This window comes from Lacerta agilis, chromosome 17, assembly GCF_009819535.1.
Source record: "Lacerta agilis isolate rLacAgi1 chromosome 17, rLacAgi1.pri, whole genome shotgun sequence".
NCBI lineage: Eukaryota > Metazoa > Chordata > Lepidosauria > Squamata > Lacertidae > Lacerta > Lacerta agilis.
This window is the reverse complement of record NC_046328.1, coordinates 22,935,225-22,955,164: the sequence shown is the minus strand read 5'-3', so window position 1 is coordinate 22,955,164 and position 19,940 is coordinate 22,935,225. Positions and strand designations below refer to the sequence as shown.

Below are 19,940 nucleotides of genomic sequence, written 5' to 3'. Positions count from 1 at the left end.
TCAACAGTAGGCTGCAAAATAGTAAAGTTTAAAAAATTCATTCATAAGAAATTCCCATCGTGAAAAAAAGGTTTTAAGTGCTTATGCTCACAATGTTAAGTAAATAAATCAGAAAATAACACTTGCAACTGTAAGTATCTTATTTTTCCTTCTTTTAATAATTTCAGGAGGGGGGTTGACAATAAATTTTCCGCACCAGGTACCACCTGACCTTGCTACGCCACTGCCCGAGGCAGTCCATTCCACAATCCAACAGCTCTTACTGTCAGAAAGTTCTTCCCGGTTACTGTAGTTAAAATCTCCTTTCTTGTACAGTGGTACCTCATGTTAAGAACTTATTTCGTTCTGGAAGTCCGTTCTTAACCTGAAACTGTTCTTAACCTGAGGTACCACTTTAGCTAATGGGGCCTCCTGCTGCCACCGCACGATTTCTGTTCTCATCCTGAAGCAAAGTTCTTAACCCGAGGTACTATTTCTGGGTTAGCGGAGTCTGTAACCTGAAGCATCTGTAACCTGAAGCGTCTGTAACCCAAGGTACCACTGTAATTTGAATGCATTGGTTCGTTCCTCATAAGACCCTTGATCTTCTTGACCATCCTCTGCACACATTCCCGCTTGTCAATATCTTCCTTAGATTGTGGTGCCCAGAACTGGGCACAGTATTCCAGGTGTGGTCTGACCAAGCCAGAATAGTTTGGTACTATTACTTCCCTTGATCTGGACACTATACGTCTGTTGAAGCAGCCTAGAATTGCATTAGGGTTTTTTTTTTGCTGCTGCATCACACTGTTGACTTTAAGGCAGGGGTGGCTAATCTATGACACCCCCCCCCAAGATGTTGCTGGATTCTCAAGTCCCACCAGCTAAAAACAGCAAGGTTGGGGATAATGGGAGGATGTGGATCAATAACATAGAAGGCTGTAGATATAGAGTGCAGGTTTCTCAAGCTTCCTCAGTGGAATCTAGAGACTACCTGGAATCCAGGGCAAGAAGAATGTTTGGCTGATTGCTGAGCAAACAGGTCCAGCTAGTCCTGGACATCTTAAATTAGTGGACAGAAGATATATGCTAGGTCAGGGTGTTGTTACATTGATCCCACCTGATAAGAGGCTTGGGACAGGCCAGAGAGAGCTTGAAAGCAGATCTACTCTGCAAGAGCTTCCAAAAGCATTTATGTTAAACTTTATTTAAAAGAAGTATTCTGCCTTTCCCTGTAAGAGTTCTTATAAACAAGATCTGTGAAATACAATACAATCAACTCCCCTCCCACAACAAAAATAGCAAACCATACAAGTAGTCTTCCCCAACCTGGTGCCCTTCAGCCACAGTCAGCAAGACTGTGACACCTTGGTTTAAGTGACACCTTGGTTTAAGAACAGCTTAGTTTATGAACAACTTGGATTAAGAACGCTGCAAACCCGGAAGTAGGTGTTTTGGTTTGTGAACTTTGCCTTGGAAGCAGAACATGTTCCGCTTCCTGTTGAGTGTAAATTGAGTCCCCCGCTGCTATGGGAAAGCACGCCTTGGTTTAAGAACGCTTTGGTTTAAGAACGTACTTCTGGAACAGATTAAGTTTGTAAACCAAGGTACCACTGTAGTATTAAAGTGACTGATACATATCCCACATGTATGATGCCTGGGCTGATGGAACCTGCAGTCTCAAATGGCCGTGCCAGCTGGAAATGGTGCCAGTTACAGTCCAAAACATCTGGAATATGATTAGGCAAAATGAAGATATTAAAGGAATAAGAGTGGGAGAAAGAGAATACAAAGTGAGAGCGTTCGCAGACGATGTGGTTTTAACCCTACAGGATCCAGAAAACAGTGCAAAGTATGCACTGGAGACAATTCAGCATTTTGGGCAGGTCGCAGGTTTCAAGTTAAACAAGAATAAAACCAAAGTTTTAACTAAAAATATGAGTAAAGAAGAGAGTACAAGATTGGAACTACAAACAGGGCTTAGCTTCGTGAAGAAAGTAAAATATCTGGGTGTCAATATGACTGCAAATAACTTAAACTTATATAGAGACAATTATGAGAAGGTGTGGAATGAGATAAAGAGAGATCTAGAAATATGGAATAGATTGAAATTGTCATTATTAGGTAGAATTTCTGTGATAAAAATGAATGTTTTGCCAAAAATGTTATTCTTGTTTCAGTCGTTGCCAATTATAGATAAGATGGAATGTTTCAAAAAATGGCAGAAAGATCTAACGAAATTTATCTGGCAGGGAAAGAAACCCAGGATTAAGTATAAGATTTTAATAGATGCAAAAAATAGAGGGGGATTCTCCCTGCCAGATTTGAGAACTTATTATGAGGCAGCAGCTTTCTGCTGGTTGAAAGATTGGTTTTTGTTAGAAAATGCCGATGTATTAGATTTAGAAGGACACGATAATGTTTTTGGTTGGCATGCTTATTTATGGTATGATAAATGCAAAGTACACAGTGGTTTCAAGAAACATATAATTAGAAATTCTCTGTACAAAATTTGGGCGAAATATAAGGTATTTATAGAAAACAAAACACCCAGATGGTTATCACCTTTGGAAGCTAAAGTACATAAATGCAAAAACTTGGATCGACAATGGCCGAAATATAAAGACATTTTGATACAAGAAGGACAGAGTTTCAAATTAAAAAGTTATGAACAATTGAAAGACCAAGTTACAAACTGGTTACAATACCATCAGATTAATGAAATATTTAAAGCAGATAAGAAAGTTGGTTTTCAGACAGAAAAATCCAAATTGGAGACAGAACTATTAGAACCAAAAAATAAAAATCTTTCCAGAATGTACAATTTGATACTGGGGTGGCATACACAAGATGAGTTGGTGAAATCGGCAATGATTGAATGGGCAAAAGACCTAGGGCACAACATCATGATGGAGGATTGGGAGAGATTGTGGAATCAAAATATCAAATTTACAGCATGCAGTTTGCTAAGAGAAAATATTATGAAGATGATTTACAGGTGGTATCTGACCCCTGTCAAACTGGCGAAAATGTATCATGGTTTAAGTAATAAGTGCTGGAGATGTAAACAATCCGACGGAACATTTTTTCACATGTGGTGGGGGTGCCCGAAGGTGAAGGACTTTTGGGAAAAAGTCTATAATGAGTTGAAAAAAATTCTCAGATATACCTTTAAGAAAAAGCCGGAAGCCTTTTTATTAGGTATTTTAGGTAAAGATATTTTGAAATGTGATAGAAATTTAGTATTATATGCCACAACAGCAGCAAGAGTGGTAATAGCAAAGAACTGGAAATTGGAAGAGCTACCTACTATTGAACAATGGCAGATGAAGATGCTAGAATATATGGAGCCGGCGGAAATGACCGGGAGAATCCGTAACCAGAGTGACGACGTGGTGGAGAAAGAATGGGGAAAATTTAAATTGTATTTAAAAAAGCATTGTAACATTTAAAAGTTTAATTTTATTGGTAAAAGAAGGATAGGCTGTCAATGTATAGGTTGAAGTGAATAATAAGAATTTTAGGGAATTATAAATTTTACAAATAGATTCTGAATATATGTTAGTGGTTAATAGCTAATAGTTAATAGCTAATAGTTATAAATTTAAATAGTTCTGAATTTCAAGATTGTTAGCATGTATAAATGTGGGAGAAATTAAAATTGGAAGTTACGTTTAATATTCTCAAGGGAAGCAAATAAGGGGAAACAGGAGGAAGTCCGTAAAAGATGATAAGAAAATGGAGTTATTTTTAGTATGATGATGTATTTTTCTTTTTGTGTTTATTTTTTGATGTTTTTCTTGTTTTTTATTGTGTTAAGTTGTTTGTTGTTGTTAGTGTGTATTTGTAGATGTCTATTTTTCTTTTTCTTTTTTTGAAAATACAATAAATATTATTTGGGGGGGAAAAAAAAACATCTGGAGGGCACCATGTTGGAAAAGACTGCATACAAAGTTCTTCCCAAGACAGACAGTCTCCAGTCCCCTTTCCCCACTGTGCAAATAAATAGGTTGTGTACGTGCATTTTTGTGCATCACAGATTGCAATGCACAAGTGTGGAGTTTGCCTTGGGGAAGGAATCCAGCATGTTGGCCTGCCCTTGGTAAAAATAAGAGAGGTGATAATAGGGTCACTAAATTGCATGTCCTTGGTGGGGAATAGGCAAATCTTGTGAGGACTGGTCTCCCAATTGTGATTAGCCATGAGAGCTGCATGTAGAGCCTAATTGTTCAGGAGCAGTCTACCCCTGGTTAGCAGATGCTGGAGACAAACAACAAAGAATGGCTACTGCCTCCAAGCCTTGTCAAGTGGGCTTCCCAAAAACATCTGGCTGGTTGGGGAGGGAGTGCAAGGTTAGCAGGATCTTTGGTCTAATCCAGCAATACCATTTTTAAAGTTTCTATGGCTGCAGAGATAAAGCTGCTGACCTACAGCTGTAGGCAGTAATGCTTCTGAATATCACCTGCTGGGATGTGCAGGTAGTGAGAGCACTGTCACACTCAGGTCCTGTTTTAGGGCTTCCCAAAGGCATTTGGTTGGCCCCTGTAAGAAATGGGTAAGAAAGGATGTTTAGAATAGTAAAAGCCTGAAGTGCTTCTTTTGGAAATAAAAGGGACAGGGGTCCCCCCCCAAAGAGTTGGTTAAAAGTGTTTATGTCCGCTACCACTGCAGCCAGAATTATATACGCACAGAAATGGAAGGAAAAAGAAGTTCCAACAAAAGAGGAGTGGACTTTGAAATTATTGGACTATGGCAAAAATGACAGCAAAAATGTTGTTGTTCAGTCGTTCAGTCGTGTCCGACTCTTCGTGACCCCATGGACCAGAGCACGCCAGGCACGCCTATCCTTCACTGCCTCTCGCAGTTTGGCCAAACTCATGTTAGTAGCTTCAAGAACACTGTCCAACCATCTCATCCTCTGTCGTCCCCTTCTCCTTGTGCCCTCCATCTTTCCCAACATCAGGGTCTTTTCTAGGGAGTCTTCTCTTCTCATGAGGTGGCCAAAGTACTGGAGCCTCAACTTCAGGATCTGTCCTTCTAGTGAGCACTCAGGGCTGATTTCTTTGAGAATGGATAGGTTTGATCTTCTTGCAGTCCATGGGACTCTCAAGAGTCTCCTCCAGCACCATAATTCAAAAGCATCAATTCTTCGGCGATCAGCCTTCTTTATGGTCCAGCTCTCACTTCCGTACATTACTACTGGGAAAACCATAGCTTTAACTATACAGACCTATACGGACCAGCAAAAATAAGAGACCAAAAAGAAGAAACACTTGTAGAAGAAAGGAAATCCTTTTCGGATTATCTGAGAAAATATTATAGTCAAATGAAATAGCAGGCAGGACTTGAAATATAAGCAAAGGAATGTGAATGATAAAGGAATGTGTGTGTTTAAATGAAATATTACATTAATGGCAGTAGATGAATGATTTGAATAGAAGCATCGTGGAAGGAAGGATGGAAAGTCAAAATATTAAGGGGATATTGTATTAAAATTGAGTTGAATTGGTTAAATGGTTTGAAAACTAATAAAAATGTATGGGGGGGGGGATGTAAGAAAAGCCCTGCAGGATCAAACCAATAGCGTATCTCAAAGGTTTTTGACCTTTTTGAGTCCATGGCTCCGTTTACCAATTACATTCTTTCTGTGGCACCCCTGTGGGGTTCAGGAGCCCAGTTATGTCACCCTTTGCCTGCAGAGTTGGTAGCCTCTCACCCCATTTTGAATACCCTCCCTTGTGGAATGTTCCCTCTGCTGCCTCCCCTCTCCTTGCAAATCCTCGGGCAGCCGCAGCCCCTGGTCTCCCAACTACCCTATCCATCCCATAGATATGTGCCTCCTTACACTGCCCCACAGGGGCCTGGGAAGCACCCCCTGGCCAGCCCCAGAGGTACCATTTGCCTGTGGAGCTTGTAGCCAGAGCTGCTGCAACAAACAGCTGTGCAAGCTTTTGGGAGGCAGAGAAGCAAGAAGGCATCAGAGGGAGGGAGGAAAAGGAAAGAGGGACAGAGGCCAGTGTTGCCCGCGGCACCCCTGACTATCATTCAAGGCACCCAAGGGTGCCACAGCACACTAGTTGAAAACCACTGGCCTATCTAGTTCAGCACTCTGTCCTCAAAGTGGCCAACCCAATGCCTTTTCTGGGAAGCCCATAAGCAGAACCTGAACACAACTCTCACTGCTTGCAAATTTCAGCACATGGAGGGAGAACATGGTGGCCAGTGGTGTGATCCAGCCAGCTCTTCTTTTTGCTCTTATGGCAGGGCATGGAGGAGAAAGCATGATTTGCATGATTCAGCCAGTTGATAGAATTTGGGTTTTGAGGCAGCATAGTTTGGGTTAAAGAAAAAAAAATCCCCTGGTGCCTGTGCAATATATTCAAATTAAGATGAATCATCCTGTTTGTTGAAAACCACCAACACACACGCCCTCCCTCGTCCGTCCTCGCTCACCTTGCCTGGGTGGGGTCAGCCAGGAAGCAGAGCATTCAGGTTACAAATTGTCAGAAATTAACGTTTTAAGCTCCACCCATGTTTTTTGGCTTTTCTAAATTGAAAATGTGTTCTAGCCCTTTAAAAGTTTTTTCTGGTTAAAGATATATGCCCCACCCACCTACCTGGGCCAGGTGAGCTCCTTGACAGCCAGTCCATAGTGAGTACATATCCAAGCCCCAAACTGGGCCAATCAGAACGAAGAGAGAGAGCAGCAGAGCAACCAATGGCAGAGTGGGAATGGCTTCCTAAGGCTGTGCTACCTGACTGCTGTACCTGAAGCTGGTTAAACCCAGGAAATCGCAGAGTAGTGAGATCACCTGCTACTTTTGGACCCAGAGGAAAGAGACACAGGTGTGTCCTCACCTGCTTTCTTGTGGGGTACCTAAACGCCTGAGGAGCTTGAAGTCACTATGCGGGCCAAGGATGATGAATATGATTACCTCTTCAAAAGTAAGTTTTCCCCCTCTTTTTTCAATTTCTTGGCCTTCCTAAGAGTTGCAAACTCATTCTTTTGCTTTTTAGGGCGTGGGGGTGTTAACAGGAAAAAAGCTTCTGTCCAAACACCATCATTACTTAGCTGCTGATGTGTGCTGTTTTAAAACTCTTACATTGCTCCACCCTTCTCCTTTTAAAAAGTGTATTTTGTACTCAAAAGGCAGATTTTATGTATTTGCTTCTACCCTAAGAGAGTGCAGACCCCACAACTTGCCTATGAAATGTCTCACATACAGTAATGTAGAACCTATGTAAAAATCTGCCCCATTCATGAAAAGTTGTTGGGTAACTCCAGCCACCTCTGATTTCCCCCCATAAACCCTGTGCTGTGGCCCCACAAACATCCAATGTTTCCTCATTTTTTTATTTACACCCACCTAAACTTGGATGTCTAAGAGAGACATCAAGTTTAAATAGTGTCTAAGAGAGAATCAAGTTTAAATGGACCTCAGTAAAAATGGGGAAAGATTGGGCTTTTGTGGGTCTACCCTGCAGGGCTGTGGGGAAGAATCAAAGGTGGCTGTTCCATATTCCAGCCCAGTTTGTTTCCTCCCCTCCCTGCAACCAGGATTCATACAACAGCTGACAATTCCTTGCCCCAACTGTGGGTCTCTCTGCTGCTCCCTGTTCTAAATTTTATTATTTAACTTATTTTAGGAATACTGTAATGTCCCAAGGTGTTAATGGGACTCAGTTTTGGGGCCAGGTGTTCTCTGTCAATAATCTAGGCCCTCCAGACGTTTTGAGCAATCATTTGTGGTACATTTTGTTTGAAGAAATTGGGGAGAACTTTGCTTTATTTATTTTGTTTTTCAACTTTCGATTCTGCCCTTCCTCGTAAAGGAGCCCAGGGTGGCAGATTAGCCAAATATTGGGGAAATGTGGCACGGGGGGGGGGGGGACGACTGAGGGCCTGAGTTGCATTCTGCTCCCCGCCCTTTAAAATTGATGCTAAAACTGTAGCTTAAGTGTTCTTTTTTATGATGCAAAAGGGACCTAACAAACGTCTGACTGGGGAAATGGCAGGATGTGGTGAAATTCAGGTTTGGCAAGGCTTGTGCTGTGTCTATGAATCTCAACAAAACACCCGAAATCTCTCTTCCCTGGGTTTTAAAAACCCAGGAATTTGAACTGATGGTTGCGGGGGTGTCTAATTAAGCTGAAAAACCAAATTGCCCCATAGAACTGTACTTCATTGGTTTGTCTAAGCCTTATTTTTCAAAACAAGTTTGGAAAGTTTCTCTGGCCTTGCTTCCTGTCTGGCAAACTGCCTTTGAAAGCTGGTTTGTTTAATTTTACATTGTCTTGACCTTCAACTCTCCCTCCTCCTCCCAGGGGCCAGCTCTACCATTAGGCAAAATGAGGCAAGGTGTCTCAGGCAAGAGATGCAGAGAGCAGGAAGGGGCCAGGCAGAAGCCCCTCAGCCCCTGCTCCCATTCCTCCTGAGCCTCCTAAGTTAAGTAACATTGAACCCTCAGTCCAGTCAGATTCTGTACATCAAGTGTGTGTGTGTGGTGTGGGGGGTCCTATAGTTTTCTTCAGGCAGAAAAAATATTTCATAAAAACAGTTTTCTATATTGTGGACTGTGAGGAAAAAACACACTCAAAGCAGTTTAAAACTGGGCCAACCCTGCCTACTCCTCCATCTGCAAAGTTGGAATAACTGTACTGGCCTACTTTATAGGGCTGTTGTAAAGATTAGGGAGGGACCAATGATGAAACGCTTCCAGCCCCCTCTGCTGCACAAGGCAGGCATCATCATGAGCTACCTTGGGAATATTAAAGCCAGAAGCTCAGAAATGCCACTTTCCAGCTGTCTGAATAACAGTACATGTCTCTTTTTGTATTATGAGAGCCTTTCTTCCAGAGGCAGGTTCCTTAGTAACTCTTGAGTGTTGGAAATGAGGTTATCTGAAGAGGGAGGGACAGAGAGTGATGGATGTTCCTGGAGTTTGGGCTGACTCAAGACTTGTACCTGAGGCAGAGGACAATATGGTGTCCCCTCAGTTGGTTCTTACTTCAACACTGAAGTCTTCTGGAGTAGTGGTTCCCAATTTGGGGGTCCATGGCACCATTCACATAACTAAAACTACCATAAAGATATCAAAATTTTTCAAAAGTCCATGGACTTGGCTTTTGAAAAACAGGAGATCTACAGCACTTAGCTAATTGGCAATGGCTGATCTAGCTCACCTGGAGGCAGCAAGCTATTTGATCTCCAAAGGGGGATAGCAAGAGGTTCAGGAAGAATGGAGTGGGTTTTGTTTTTGTTTGTTTTTGCTACCACTGCCTCTCCCCCCCCCCATCTACCACCTGAGGCAATTGTTCCATCCTGTCTAATGGTAGGGCCAGCCCTGAATGGAGCTGCACAAGGAATATGGGGGAAGGAGGTTGCCTGGACCAGCCCTACTTTGTTTTTTTTGTTTTTGGTTTTTTTAAATTAAAGTTGGTTCAAATGGTTGCAGTCTAAAGCGGCTGCCATTGGTTTTACTTAGTTTCCCACTTTTAATATCCTGCCTTTCTCTCAAGCAGGATATTGCTGTTCACCCCTCTCTGTCGTCCTCACAACAACCCTATGAGGTTGGTTAAGCTGAAAGGCAAGACTGGCCCAAGGTCAGCCAGTGAGCTTTGCAGGCTAGCTATATGAGACAGGCTGGCACTCTGACTTGCGTGTGCAAATTGGTTTGTTCATTGAAAGCATCAGTATATCACTCTGAGCCCTCAAGTTTACAGGAGAAATTCCTGCGTCTCTTGATTATGTTCACCTCATGCAGTGCTCTAAAACCAGCCTTCACCAGCCTAATGTTTTGGACTACAGGCTCATATCAGACCCGGGGCTGGTGGGTGCTGTATTCAAAATGGTAGTGCTAGTTGGGGGTTGATGAGTAAGGCTATCTTAGCCAGTGTCATCCTGTTAGGATGCTTTTAGATCCAAATACTGATAGCCCATCCAGATATCCATTTTATTGTGCATTCATACACAGTCCTGCTTCTAATACTGTTTTGGAGCAGACTAAGGCCCCATCTGTACTATATATTTAAAGCACTGTAATTCTAGGAGGTGTAGTTTGTTAAGGGTGCTGAGAGTTTTTAGGGGACCCCTGATTCTCCTCCCAATGATCGAAATTCCCCAGGTGCCTAGTGCGTTTTGCAGCCTGCGTGGCTTCCACTGCAACCAAGTGAAGATGTACTGTAACGCCACCAGGTTTGGTGACTGACATCTTCAGCATCTGGCTGTTCCGCAGCAATGTCTTCTGTTGTTGCACACACCCCTGCGCACCCCAGCATCAAAAGACGCTGCTGTGCGTCAGCCAGCCGATCTTGTCACTATTTTATTCTGGATTGTTTTATTTGATGTTTTGATGTGTTGTAAACTGCTTTGAGATTTTTTCTCTGAAACATAAAGCAGTATAGAAATGAAATGAATAATTTTTTAAAAATGAAACATGGGGGGTGGTGACCATAACCTAAGGTAAAGGGACCCCTGACCATAACGTCCAGTCGCGGACGACTCTGGGGTTGCGGCGCTCATCTCATTTTATTGGCCGAGGGAGCCGGCGTACAGCTTCCGGGTCATGTGGCCAACATGACTAAGCTGCTTCTGGCGAACCAGAGCAGCGCACGGACACGCTGTTTATGTCGCGGTGATTCGAACTCCCGTCCTTCTGATCGGCAAGCCCTAGGCTCTGTGGTTTAGACCACAGCGCCACCCGCACTTAAGGTGCCATTTGGTAATTAGCTAATATATCTTACACTACCCCCTCCCAGAGCTACAACTCCTAGAATAGTTCACAATGATGTGTGGATGATCCAGGATAAATAAACCACCAGCACTCTATTATTGCATCAATGACACATTGCAGAATGTAAGGGGGGAGTGGGGTACCCCCAGTTCTGGAGGGTCTCTGAGGGTGAAGCCAAACCCAAGACCACTTGTAGGCTGAGCAGCTGAGGCACTCCCTGCTTACATCTTGCTGCTAGCCTTGATGCTCTTGTTGGAAGAGGAGTTTCATCCAAATGAGTAAACAATTGCTTATGGACTGAAGTCACTGGATTTCGCTTCTGATGACTCTGCTTCCTTTCTTTTGAAAAAGCCGGAATGACGGCTTGTGTTGCTACACACCTCTTTTTTTAAAAAAACAGCAACAACAAAACCCTTTCACCTTCACTTGCTCATGTTCCACACCCAGAGATGGGTTCACAAATAGTCCTTTTGTATTCTGAGGAACAGGGATAGGTAGCTGGTGGTTGGCAGTGGGACAGGAAGGGCTTCCAAATCAGGCATGTGAAGGGGAGGCATTGACTGCCTGGTTTCTCCCTGGGTTGGCTCACTTTGCGTGGAGGGCGGGTGGGGTGGGGGGGACAGGAATCCAGTCATTCCTGTTTTGTAGCATTTTTACCTGGATGGGCTTGTGAAGCAGCATTTCAGCTCAGGGGAAAGCAGGTGTGCTTCATTCTCTGCCAAGGTAGGCCTTGGGTCTCTGGGCCTAAAGAAGCCGTCCAGAATGATGTCCATTTTATCGTGCTTGTGCTCATTGGTGAGTGTCGGGGGGGGGGGTGCCGTAAGCCCCCCGCAGCAGCATCGTCCCTAGGCGTCCGCTGCCCATGCAGCGAGCATCCGGGGGCGCCACCCGCACAGCAAGCCAGGGGGGGCGGCATGGCGATGTTACCTGCCCTCATGGCTGACACCCGGTGCCGACCGCACCCCCCCACACCCGCCTTCCTCCGCTGGTGCGTAAAGAACTTTCTTTTATCCGCCCTGAATCTTCCAACATACAGCTTCATGTATATGAGAGAGGGAGAAAAACTTCATCCACGTTCTCCATGCAATGAGCAATTGTTTACAATTCTGTCAGGTCGCCTCTTAACTCACCTTTTGTCTAAACTAAGATGTCCCAAATGCTGCAACTTTTCTTCAGAAGAGAGTCATAACTTTTCTAAGCACAAATGCTATAGTGTTGGGGGGGGGGTTGCCCTACTTCTGTTGTGCACTATAGCACAAGAGTGCCTCTCCAGACAACAATAATGCAGTATCATTCAGGAAGCATCACAGGACAACAAATAAACTGGGAAGATGTGTGGACATTCCGTGGGAAGAGAGAAATATTGTTACAACCATTCTGGAAACTGTAGCTCCATGAGGGGGATAGGGGTTTCCTAACAACCCTCAGCAGCCTAACAAACTACAGCTCCCATAATTCTTTGGGGGAAAGCCGTGAGTGTTTAAAGTGGTATCACAGTCCTTCAAATGCATGGTGTGAATGTGGCCACCGTTGGGTTTGCCACCTCACTGAGAACTAGGACCCTTTTGAGTCTAACTTCTTCCTGGTGCTGCTAGGGTTGCCATATTTCAAAAGGTAAAAATCCTGACACCCACAAAGTTGTTGATAGTGATTTTAAGCTTTTGGAACTGTTTCCACTGTTTTTTCCATCGAGTTGCCATACATCCAGGTTTTCCCTGACATTTTGCCGATTCAGCAAAATCCCCGACACTATTTTTACACCCGAAAAATAGGACATGTCAGGAATTTTCCTGACGTATAGCAAGCCTAGCTGCTGCCAACTTCGAGGACAGGAAGCCTTAATCAGAAACTCTTTCCCATGCATCACTGCCTAACCTATTATGTTGGTGATTAGGAAGAAGTCTGTGGTTAGGAGATTTGGGGTTGTGTGCTACCATTTCCTGTTGACTGAGAATCTTGGGGTTCCTGCGGGCTGGACTTAAAAGAAGCTTTGAGTTACACTTTGTGATTCTGTTTTGCATGTTTTTTTGTTTTTTGACAAAGTAATAATCATAAATAAATAAATAAGAATAAAAATGTGCACCCCAACCACCATTGTAGCTATCCAACCTCTCAAAATTTCAACACCTCTTGCAATGGTTTGACCCCTTTCCGTTTTAACAGCACAAATTCTACAAACACCCTCCATAACTCCTCAGAATCATTTCTCCTGCATATTCCCAGTCTTACTTCAATGGCACGTGTTAATTTATCATTAATAGCTATATCCCACACCTCTTTATTCCATTCGTCCATTTTATATTCTGCTTGCCCCTTCCACTTCCTAGCTATCATAATTCGTGCAGCTGTCAATAAATTTGTGAGCAAGTCCTTCATAGCCTGTGAACCTTCCACCCCATCGTAAATTGATAATGACTGTTTTGCATGTTTGAGAGAAAGAGTTCTGCAAAGTATGCTGGTTGTTTCCCCCACCCCACAAATGTTCAAAGCAGTATATTAGATGTGGGAGCAGCCAAACATGTAACGCGTCCTCCCCTCCCCAGCAACCCAAAATAGTACAGTCCAGGAAAGACTTCTATGCATTCTGCAGAACCGAGTGTCAAACCTTTTGCCTTATCCTTCCGTTTCTAGCCTTGAACCTTTGGGCAAAGGCTGGGGGGTTTAAGCAAATGAACAACATTTACCATTTCCCTTGCCTGTGCCATTAGCATTCTGATGCTTAATTGTCTTCTCCCTATTTGTTACCTTGTTGCTTCTTTGCAGTTGTCCTCATTGGAGACTCAGGAGTAGGGAAAAGTAACCTCCTTTCTCGGTTCACCCGGAATGAGTTCAACCTGGAGAGCAAAAGTACCATTGGGGTGGAATTTGCCACACGAAGCATCCAAGTGGATAACAAGACAGTGAAGGCCCAGATCTGGGATACCGCTGGGCAGGAGCGTTACCGTGCCATTACTTCTGCGTAAGTACTGCCTTGCCTTCTCATGTTGCAGTGGGAAATCCCAAAGTGCAGTCTTCTTGGCAAACCCCATAGCCACGCTTCTCAGGCTATTCAATAAAAATGCAGTTTGGACCAATGCAGACATTACGACTTCGGGGTCCTAGTCAGACCACTGTTAAAGAGATTCCAAGGCTGCTGTTCTTTGCTTTGTAAATACAGTTGTGGACTAGGGGAATTCTGATAATGGGCAGGGGAAAGTAGGCCAGGAAAAGCTAAACTATACTTCCTTTATTGATTTCTAAATTTCTGTCCTGCTTTAATGTTGACACCTCAAGGTGGCTAAATGGAAAAAGCCAATCTCTCTTTAAAAAAAAACCCCAACTAAAAATGGATTGGAAGATTAAATAACTAATTCGGCAAGGGAAATCAGAAGTCATAAAAGCAATGAATTGTGCCATTCAAAGCTCATGAGAACAAGGTGGGTTTCACCAGGAGCCTAAAAGACAGCAGTGAGCATGCCTGGTGAGCAGGAAGGAGTTCACTGAGTGCAGCTCCCCCTCCAAAAAATACTCCCCCCCCCAACAGTAGACCCCTGATAAACTGTGGGTGGCACCCAGAGCATCCCCTAATAGGCAGGCTCATGTGGGAGAAAGGGGTCCTTTTGTTACCTCTGCAGCCAGGCAAAGACCTTAAACTGGGCCTTGGATGTAGGTTAGTGTGGCTCTTAATATACCAGCAGTGAGACAGCTAAGGAGGTTGTTGTTGTTGCTGCTGTTGCTGCTGTTTACCCACCCTTAACCCTAACGTCCCAGGGCAGGTTATGACAATTAAAACACAACATTGAAAACAGTCTAAATTTAACAACTTGGAATCACAGAAATAAGACCGGTCCTTAAAAGCCACATCTCAGGTGCCAAAGGCCAGGGTGAAGATTTGCATCTTCACCACATAGCTTCTGGCGAATGCTGAAGGTGCCAGGCTGATTCTCCTGTGTGGAGGGAATCCACAACTTATGAGCTGCCACAGAGAAGACCCTGTTCCACTCCAGGCCTCTACCATCCCAAGCTTCTGAGGTGGAACTACAGTGGAACTACAAGAAGACCTCATCTGCTGGTCTTAACACCCTGGAGGGTCTGGAGGGAAGTAGACTATCTCAGTTATTTGGGGCCTGAACACCTTGAATTGGACCTGGAAATGAACTGGCAACCGGTGCAGCTGTTTTAAAGCAGCTGTGATCTAAAAGGAAGCCCAGCCGGTAATCTGGCTGCTGCATTTTTGACCACAGGCTGTCTTCAAGGGCAGCCCCATGTTGACTTCTTTGTAACAATCTAACCTGAAAGTTACCAGAGCATGGAGTACAGTGGCTAAGTCATCTCTGTCCAGAAGACCCCACAACCTGCACATTCCCAAAGGGCCACCCAGAGAGCAATATGGCCATCTAGATGTCCAGGGGCTAAATTTACTTAGCTGTCCCACGTCTGAAGAGGCCAGTTCCAGTTGACAATCTGGCCACCACTAGGTTTGGAAATACTTGCAATTTCTTGGTTGTTTTCAAGGGCAGTCAGCTGGCATCCAATCAGAAAGGAATTGCGGGGTGAGGGTTGTGTGCAGACAATACTGTTGTCCAATCGGAATGGGAGTGGGAAATGGGGTCGTGTGTTGCTGACATGGCATGTGATCAAGGGTGAACTTCCACAGAGGGGTGTGGGGATCCTTGTGCACATCGTGTGGGGTCTCTGAAGGTGCTGTGAACTTAGTTCTTAAGGTAGATAAAAAGTAGGTTTAAAAAGATTCCAACCCCATGCAGTAAAGTTTGGGTGCAAGACTCCCCACCCCCCCAATTGATCAACAAGTTGGCAAATGCTCCTTAGTTTTGTCTGGACCAAGCTTCAATTTATTAGCCCTTTTTTAAACTCCAGGCACCTGTTCCAAGGAATCAAAACCCACCATCAGGGTCTGGTAGAAAGGAAAGTCAGAGCTAAATATTCTCAGTGTATTCTCAATCCTGTGACTCCTCCCAGTGGTTTCATGTGGGTATTAGACAGCATGGATGAACTTTATTCATTGCCGACCCAAGATATCCCGGGAGCAGAGCAGAGTGTTCCCCCACCATCACAAGATTGTCAGTTGCCAAGACAATTCTAAGTTTGGAGTGGGTTTTTCAAGATCATCTTCCTTGCTCTGAAAATATTTCTCCTTGGCTTCTGTGACTTAGAGAAGGGCAGAGGTTTTGCAGGGACAAAAGGGAAATCCTAATTTACTTAAGGAAGGTGTTTTATTACAAGTAGGTAAAAGCTTCCGAGCTTAAAACAACGGTCAGCTGCACAGTTTCTGGTGGCAGCTGTTAGTGGGCATTAACTCAAGCACTAAAAGTCTTGGGCTTGGTGAAAAGGTTCTAGAACAGCCTTTGCCGATGTCGTTCCCTCTGGATGTTTCAGAACAACTCCCATCATGACTCAGCTGGCTGGAGCTGATGTGAGTTGTAGTCCAAAACATAATACTCGTTCCACATTTGTAAGAAATCTCACTTTGAAACTCACTGCAACCACCTTTGCTGTTCTCTTTTCTGCGCCTGCTAAAAACATTTTTGTTTAGGCCAGCCTATCCAGAAATGCTAAGACGACGTGCATTTTAATCTGTTTTCAGTATGTCACTGGTTTTAATTGTTCTTTGAATAGCTGCTTTTAACTGTTCGTATTGATAATTTTACTGTTCTTTTTGTAAACCGCTTGGAGGTTTTCTTTCCTACAGTCAAGCGGTATATAAACATTACGAAATAAAGAAATAAAATGTATTTAATGGGCTTCTGATCCCACTGCAGTTACTACCGGGGGGCAGTTGGGGCACTTCTTGTTTACGACATCGCCAAGTACCTGACCTACGAAAACGCAGAGCGCTGGCTCAAGGAGCTGCAGGACCACGCTGACGCCAACATCGTCATCATGCTGGTGGGCAACAAGAGCGACCTGCGGCATCTGCGGGCAGTGCCCACCGATGAAGCCAAGAGTTTTGCAGGTACCCCTCTGCCCCATTCCTCCCACCTCCTCTTTTTACTTGCCCTGGTGAGGGAGGGTCTCCAGGGCCACCTCCCTAGACTCTGCACAAGGCACTGTGTATATCTGTGTTTTTATTCGTTTCTGTTTTGTACATAATGGCTTTCACCAACCTGGTGCCCTCCAGGAACTATTGGACTCAAGCTCCCACCAGTCCCAGTCAGCAAGGCAGATGGTCAAGGAGGATGGGAGTTGTTTCCAAAAAAATATTTGAAGGGCTACACGTTCCCCATTCACTGTGTTACAGCCGCAGGGACTAGAACCTTGAATTTAATTTTTCTTAAGAAGAACGAAATAAGGCTGGCTTTCTTGGGATGCCTCTTCTGAACCAGATTCTAAATTTCAAACTTTTGCTGATGAACTTGGATGGCTTTAAAAGAGGATTGGACAAATTCATGGAGGGCAGTATGACTATTGGTGGCTATTAGCCACAATGGCTACGCTCTGCCTCCATGGTCAGAGGCAGCAATGCTTTTGAATGCCATTTGCCGGGAACCACAGGAGGGGAGAATGCTCTTGTGGTTGGGTCCTGCTTACAGGCTTCCCCACAGGTATCTGGTTGACCACTTTGAGAATAGGATGCTGGACTAGATAGGCCATTGGCCTGATCCAGCAGGCCTTTCTCATGTTCTCATGTTCCCACAGAAAAGAATGGCTTGTCATTCATAGAGACGTCAGCTCTGGATTCCACCAATGTGGAGACTGCCTTTCACAACATCCTAACAGGTAAGCCGTTATGTGGGGTAGGGCGAACTTGCAGATAAACTTACTTTGTGCAGCTGCTTGCCTGGTGAAGAATTCTGTAGCAGTTGAAAACTTTACATACTTCTGTGACATTTGGGCTGGTCCCAGCAAAGGTATTACACCAACTGGGGATATTTGCAGGTGTTTTTAAAAAATGGACATACAACAGCGACCTGTTGCTTCTTATATAAGAAATAAGCTGTGCTTCTGCTCTCTGAAACACACCGCCGCCCATCACTGCACTAGCTTCATCTGTCTGCACGACTTCATCTTCTCCGCTTTTTGCTCTCCAGAAATCTACCGGATTGTGTCCCAGAGGCAGATTGCTGGTGGGCAGCCGGAGACAGAGTTCAGCGCCAGCAGCACCATTGAGCCGATCAAGGTCTTGCCTACCCACCAGGAGGGCCGGCAAGCCCCTTGCTGCCAGAACATCTAGCCTGCAAAGACTGCAATGAGGAAATGAAAGGGGAACAAGGAAGGCCAAATAGTTTCCAGGTACATTCCCAGTACCTCCAAGGGGGAAAGTGATGCTCCAGGCAAACTCCTCTTTTTCTTCTTCTGGTACCCAACATCCACCGCGCTACTCTGCTTCATGTAGGTCAGGAACACATAACGGATCGTGTTGTTCTTTAGATGTGGGGAAATGTTGGTGTCAATGGGTGCTTTTCAGACCACCTGAGAGACACCCCATCCCAGTTCCACCGCCTTCTTCCCTGAGAGGTGGCTGCTGGCATGAGGAAGTTGGTGGGTCGCAGGGATGGCACTTCTGCATCAATGGCCTTTGAATTTCTTGCCGAAACTATTTTCCTGATTCTAGTGTATATTACCTGGTTTAAGTAGAGCCCTTTGCTAACATAGGGGGTCATGGCATTCAACCCTATATGTCTTGAATGAAAAGGGGTTGAGCTGGTTGGGCATCCCACTTCTAACCAAAGGTAGAGTGGACTCACTATCATGGCTTCATGGACTGTGGTTTTCGGGTTTTTTAAGTTGTTGAATGTTAAATAAAAACAACAACTCCTTTGCTCCCTCCTAATTACAACTCCTCTTTGAGGGAAGCCATGATGTATTAAGCCTGGGTTTTTTTCCAAGTTGGTTCTGTCATACAGACATGCCCTCCCCACCCAAAAAAATTGGGGGGCTCCCCTGAGGTACAAAAGCTGGGCTGTTGACTAAGTCTCAGCCTGTGTAAAGAAGGCCAGAAATTGAGGCAAGGCCCGAGGCCTGCCTCGCTTAGAAGACAGTGAACTTTAGCCGTGCTGTGGCTTGGCAGCAAAATGGCTTTGTATCAACAAGCAAATAGGAGTTGCTTCTGAGTGGTGACTGTTCTAGGCGTGCCTGATGGCTTTAAAGCACAACTCGCCAGTCAGGTTGCATTTGTGAGGGCGTCTGTCACCTCCACCTTCACCACAGCAGCAGAAAAGCTTCCCGGCCTGGTATGATCAAACCCTATGTTGGTTCATCGCATTGGGTGACCACTTCCTGCAGATTTTAATCCAGCAAATCAGTATATTTCCCTGCTGCCCCTTGTGCTGCTTTAAAGACCCAGGTTCCCATTAGCTTCATGTCTCACGAGCCCTCGCAAAGCAAGTTTGGGAAGTGGGAAGCCCAAAGCAGCAATAAGTAGCCTTTTGGGACCATGAATGGAGCTGGAGTTTGCATTGTTGCTCAGCCTTGGAGAAAATGGCTGACCCTCAGGATGGAGAAGGAAGAAGAAGTTGGTCGGAGTTGTTTCCCTCCCCCCCTCTCCTCCCTATTTTGACTTTGCTACCTTTTCTGGAGTGATCAACCGGTAAAGAGGAGAATATGCTGATGGTTAGATTCTCGTGGCCTTCTCTTGGTTTTGCTCCCAACTGCAACTTTTGTGTAAATAGTAGGCTATTGGGAGGGGGGGGTATTTTAATGTGAAATTGCCTTCCTTTCATTTGCTTTGGAACTTGTGGTTGTTGTTTTTTTGTGGGGTCTTGACTTCTGTGTGTGCTAAGTGTTTAAATAAAAGCTCTTTGTTTTATTGTATTGTGTTTATTTACTACACTTTTATCCTACCCTTTTCCCTCCAAGGAGATTGAGGTCTTCTCTCTCCACCCATTCATTTTACCCTCACAACAACCCTGTGAGGTGGGTTAGGCTCAGGTATGCTGAGATTTGTGGCCAATTTGGGTATTGAACTCTGGTCTCCCAGGCCCTAGTACTGCACTCTTAAGTGCGACATTATACTGGCTCTAATAAGGACATTTTGGCAGTATGAGTGGTATTTGAACCTGCAGCACTTGCGCTCAAAACAGTTTCCTGGCGTTATTATAGCAATTGGGCATAACACACACAGTGAGGCATGGAAAACTGGATGGACCTAAAGCACTTCTAAACCAGGGCGGTGTACAATAGGCATAAGCATCATTTAAACAAATTACACTTTTAAAAAATTGGGGCTGCACCCCTGCTCACATTGCTTGCCAACCTTGCTTATCACTATATCCCTCAGACCTCGCCAAA

The 19,940-nt window shown here is 44.5% G+C and overlaps 1 protein-coding gene across 1 annotated transcript; it reads left to right on the top strand.

Moving 5' to 3' along the window:
- Positions 1 to 6,567: 6,567 nt before the first annotated feature.
- LOC117061735 (ras-related protein Rab-11A-like) lies at positions 6,568 to 19,463 on the top strand. Its single transcript, XM_033174689.1, has 5 exons — positions 6,568 to 6,924; positions 13,476 to 13,671; positions 16,472 to 16,665; positions 17,349 to 17,429; positions 17,741 to 19,463. The coding sequence occupies exons 1-5, from the start codon at positions 6,885 to 6,887 to the stop codon at positions 17,881 to 17,883; spliced, it is 654 nt and encodes a 217-aa protein (XP_033030580.1). The 5' UTR covers positions 6,568 to 6,884; the 3' UTR covers positions 17,884 to 19,463.
- Positions 19,464 to 19,940: the final 477 nt, after the last annotated feature.

What these genes read in the sequence shown, in the direction of transcription:
- LOC117061735 (XM_033174689.1), top strand. Translation starts at nt 6,885, where the DNA reads ATGCGGGCCAAGGATGATGAATATGATTACCTCTTCAAAA. An exon ending in ATATGATTACCTCTTCAAAA is followed by an intron (nt 6,925 to 13,475) that starts GTAAGTTTTCCC and finishes GCTTCTTTGCAG; the next exon opens with TTGTCCTCATTGGAGACTCA. An exon ending in CTTTCACAACATCCTAACAG is followed by an intron (nt 17,430 to 17,740) that starts GTAAGCCGTTAT and finishes TTTGCTCTCCAG; the next exon opens with AAATCTACCGGATTGTGTCC.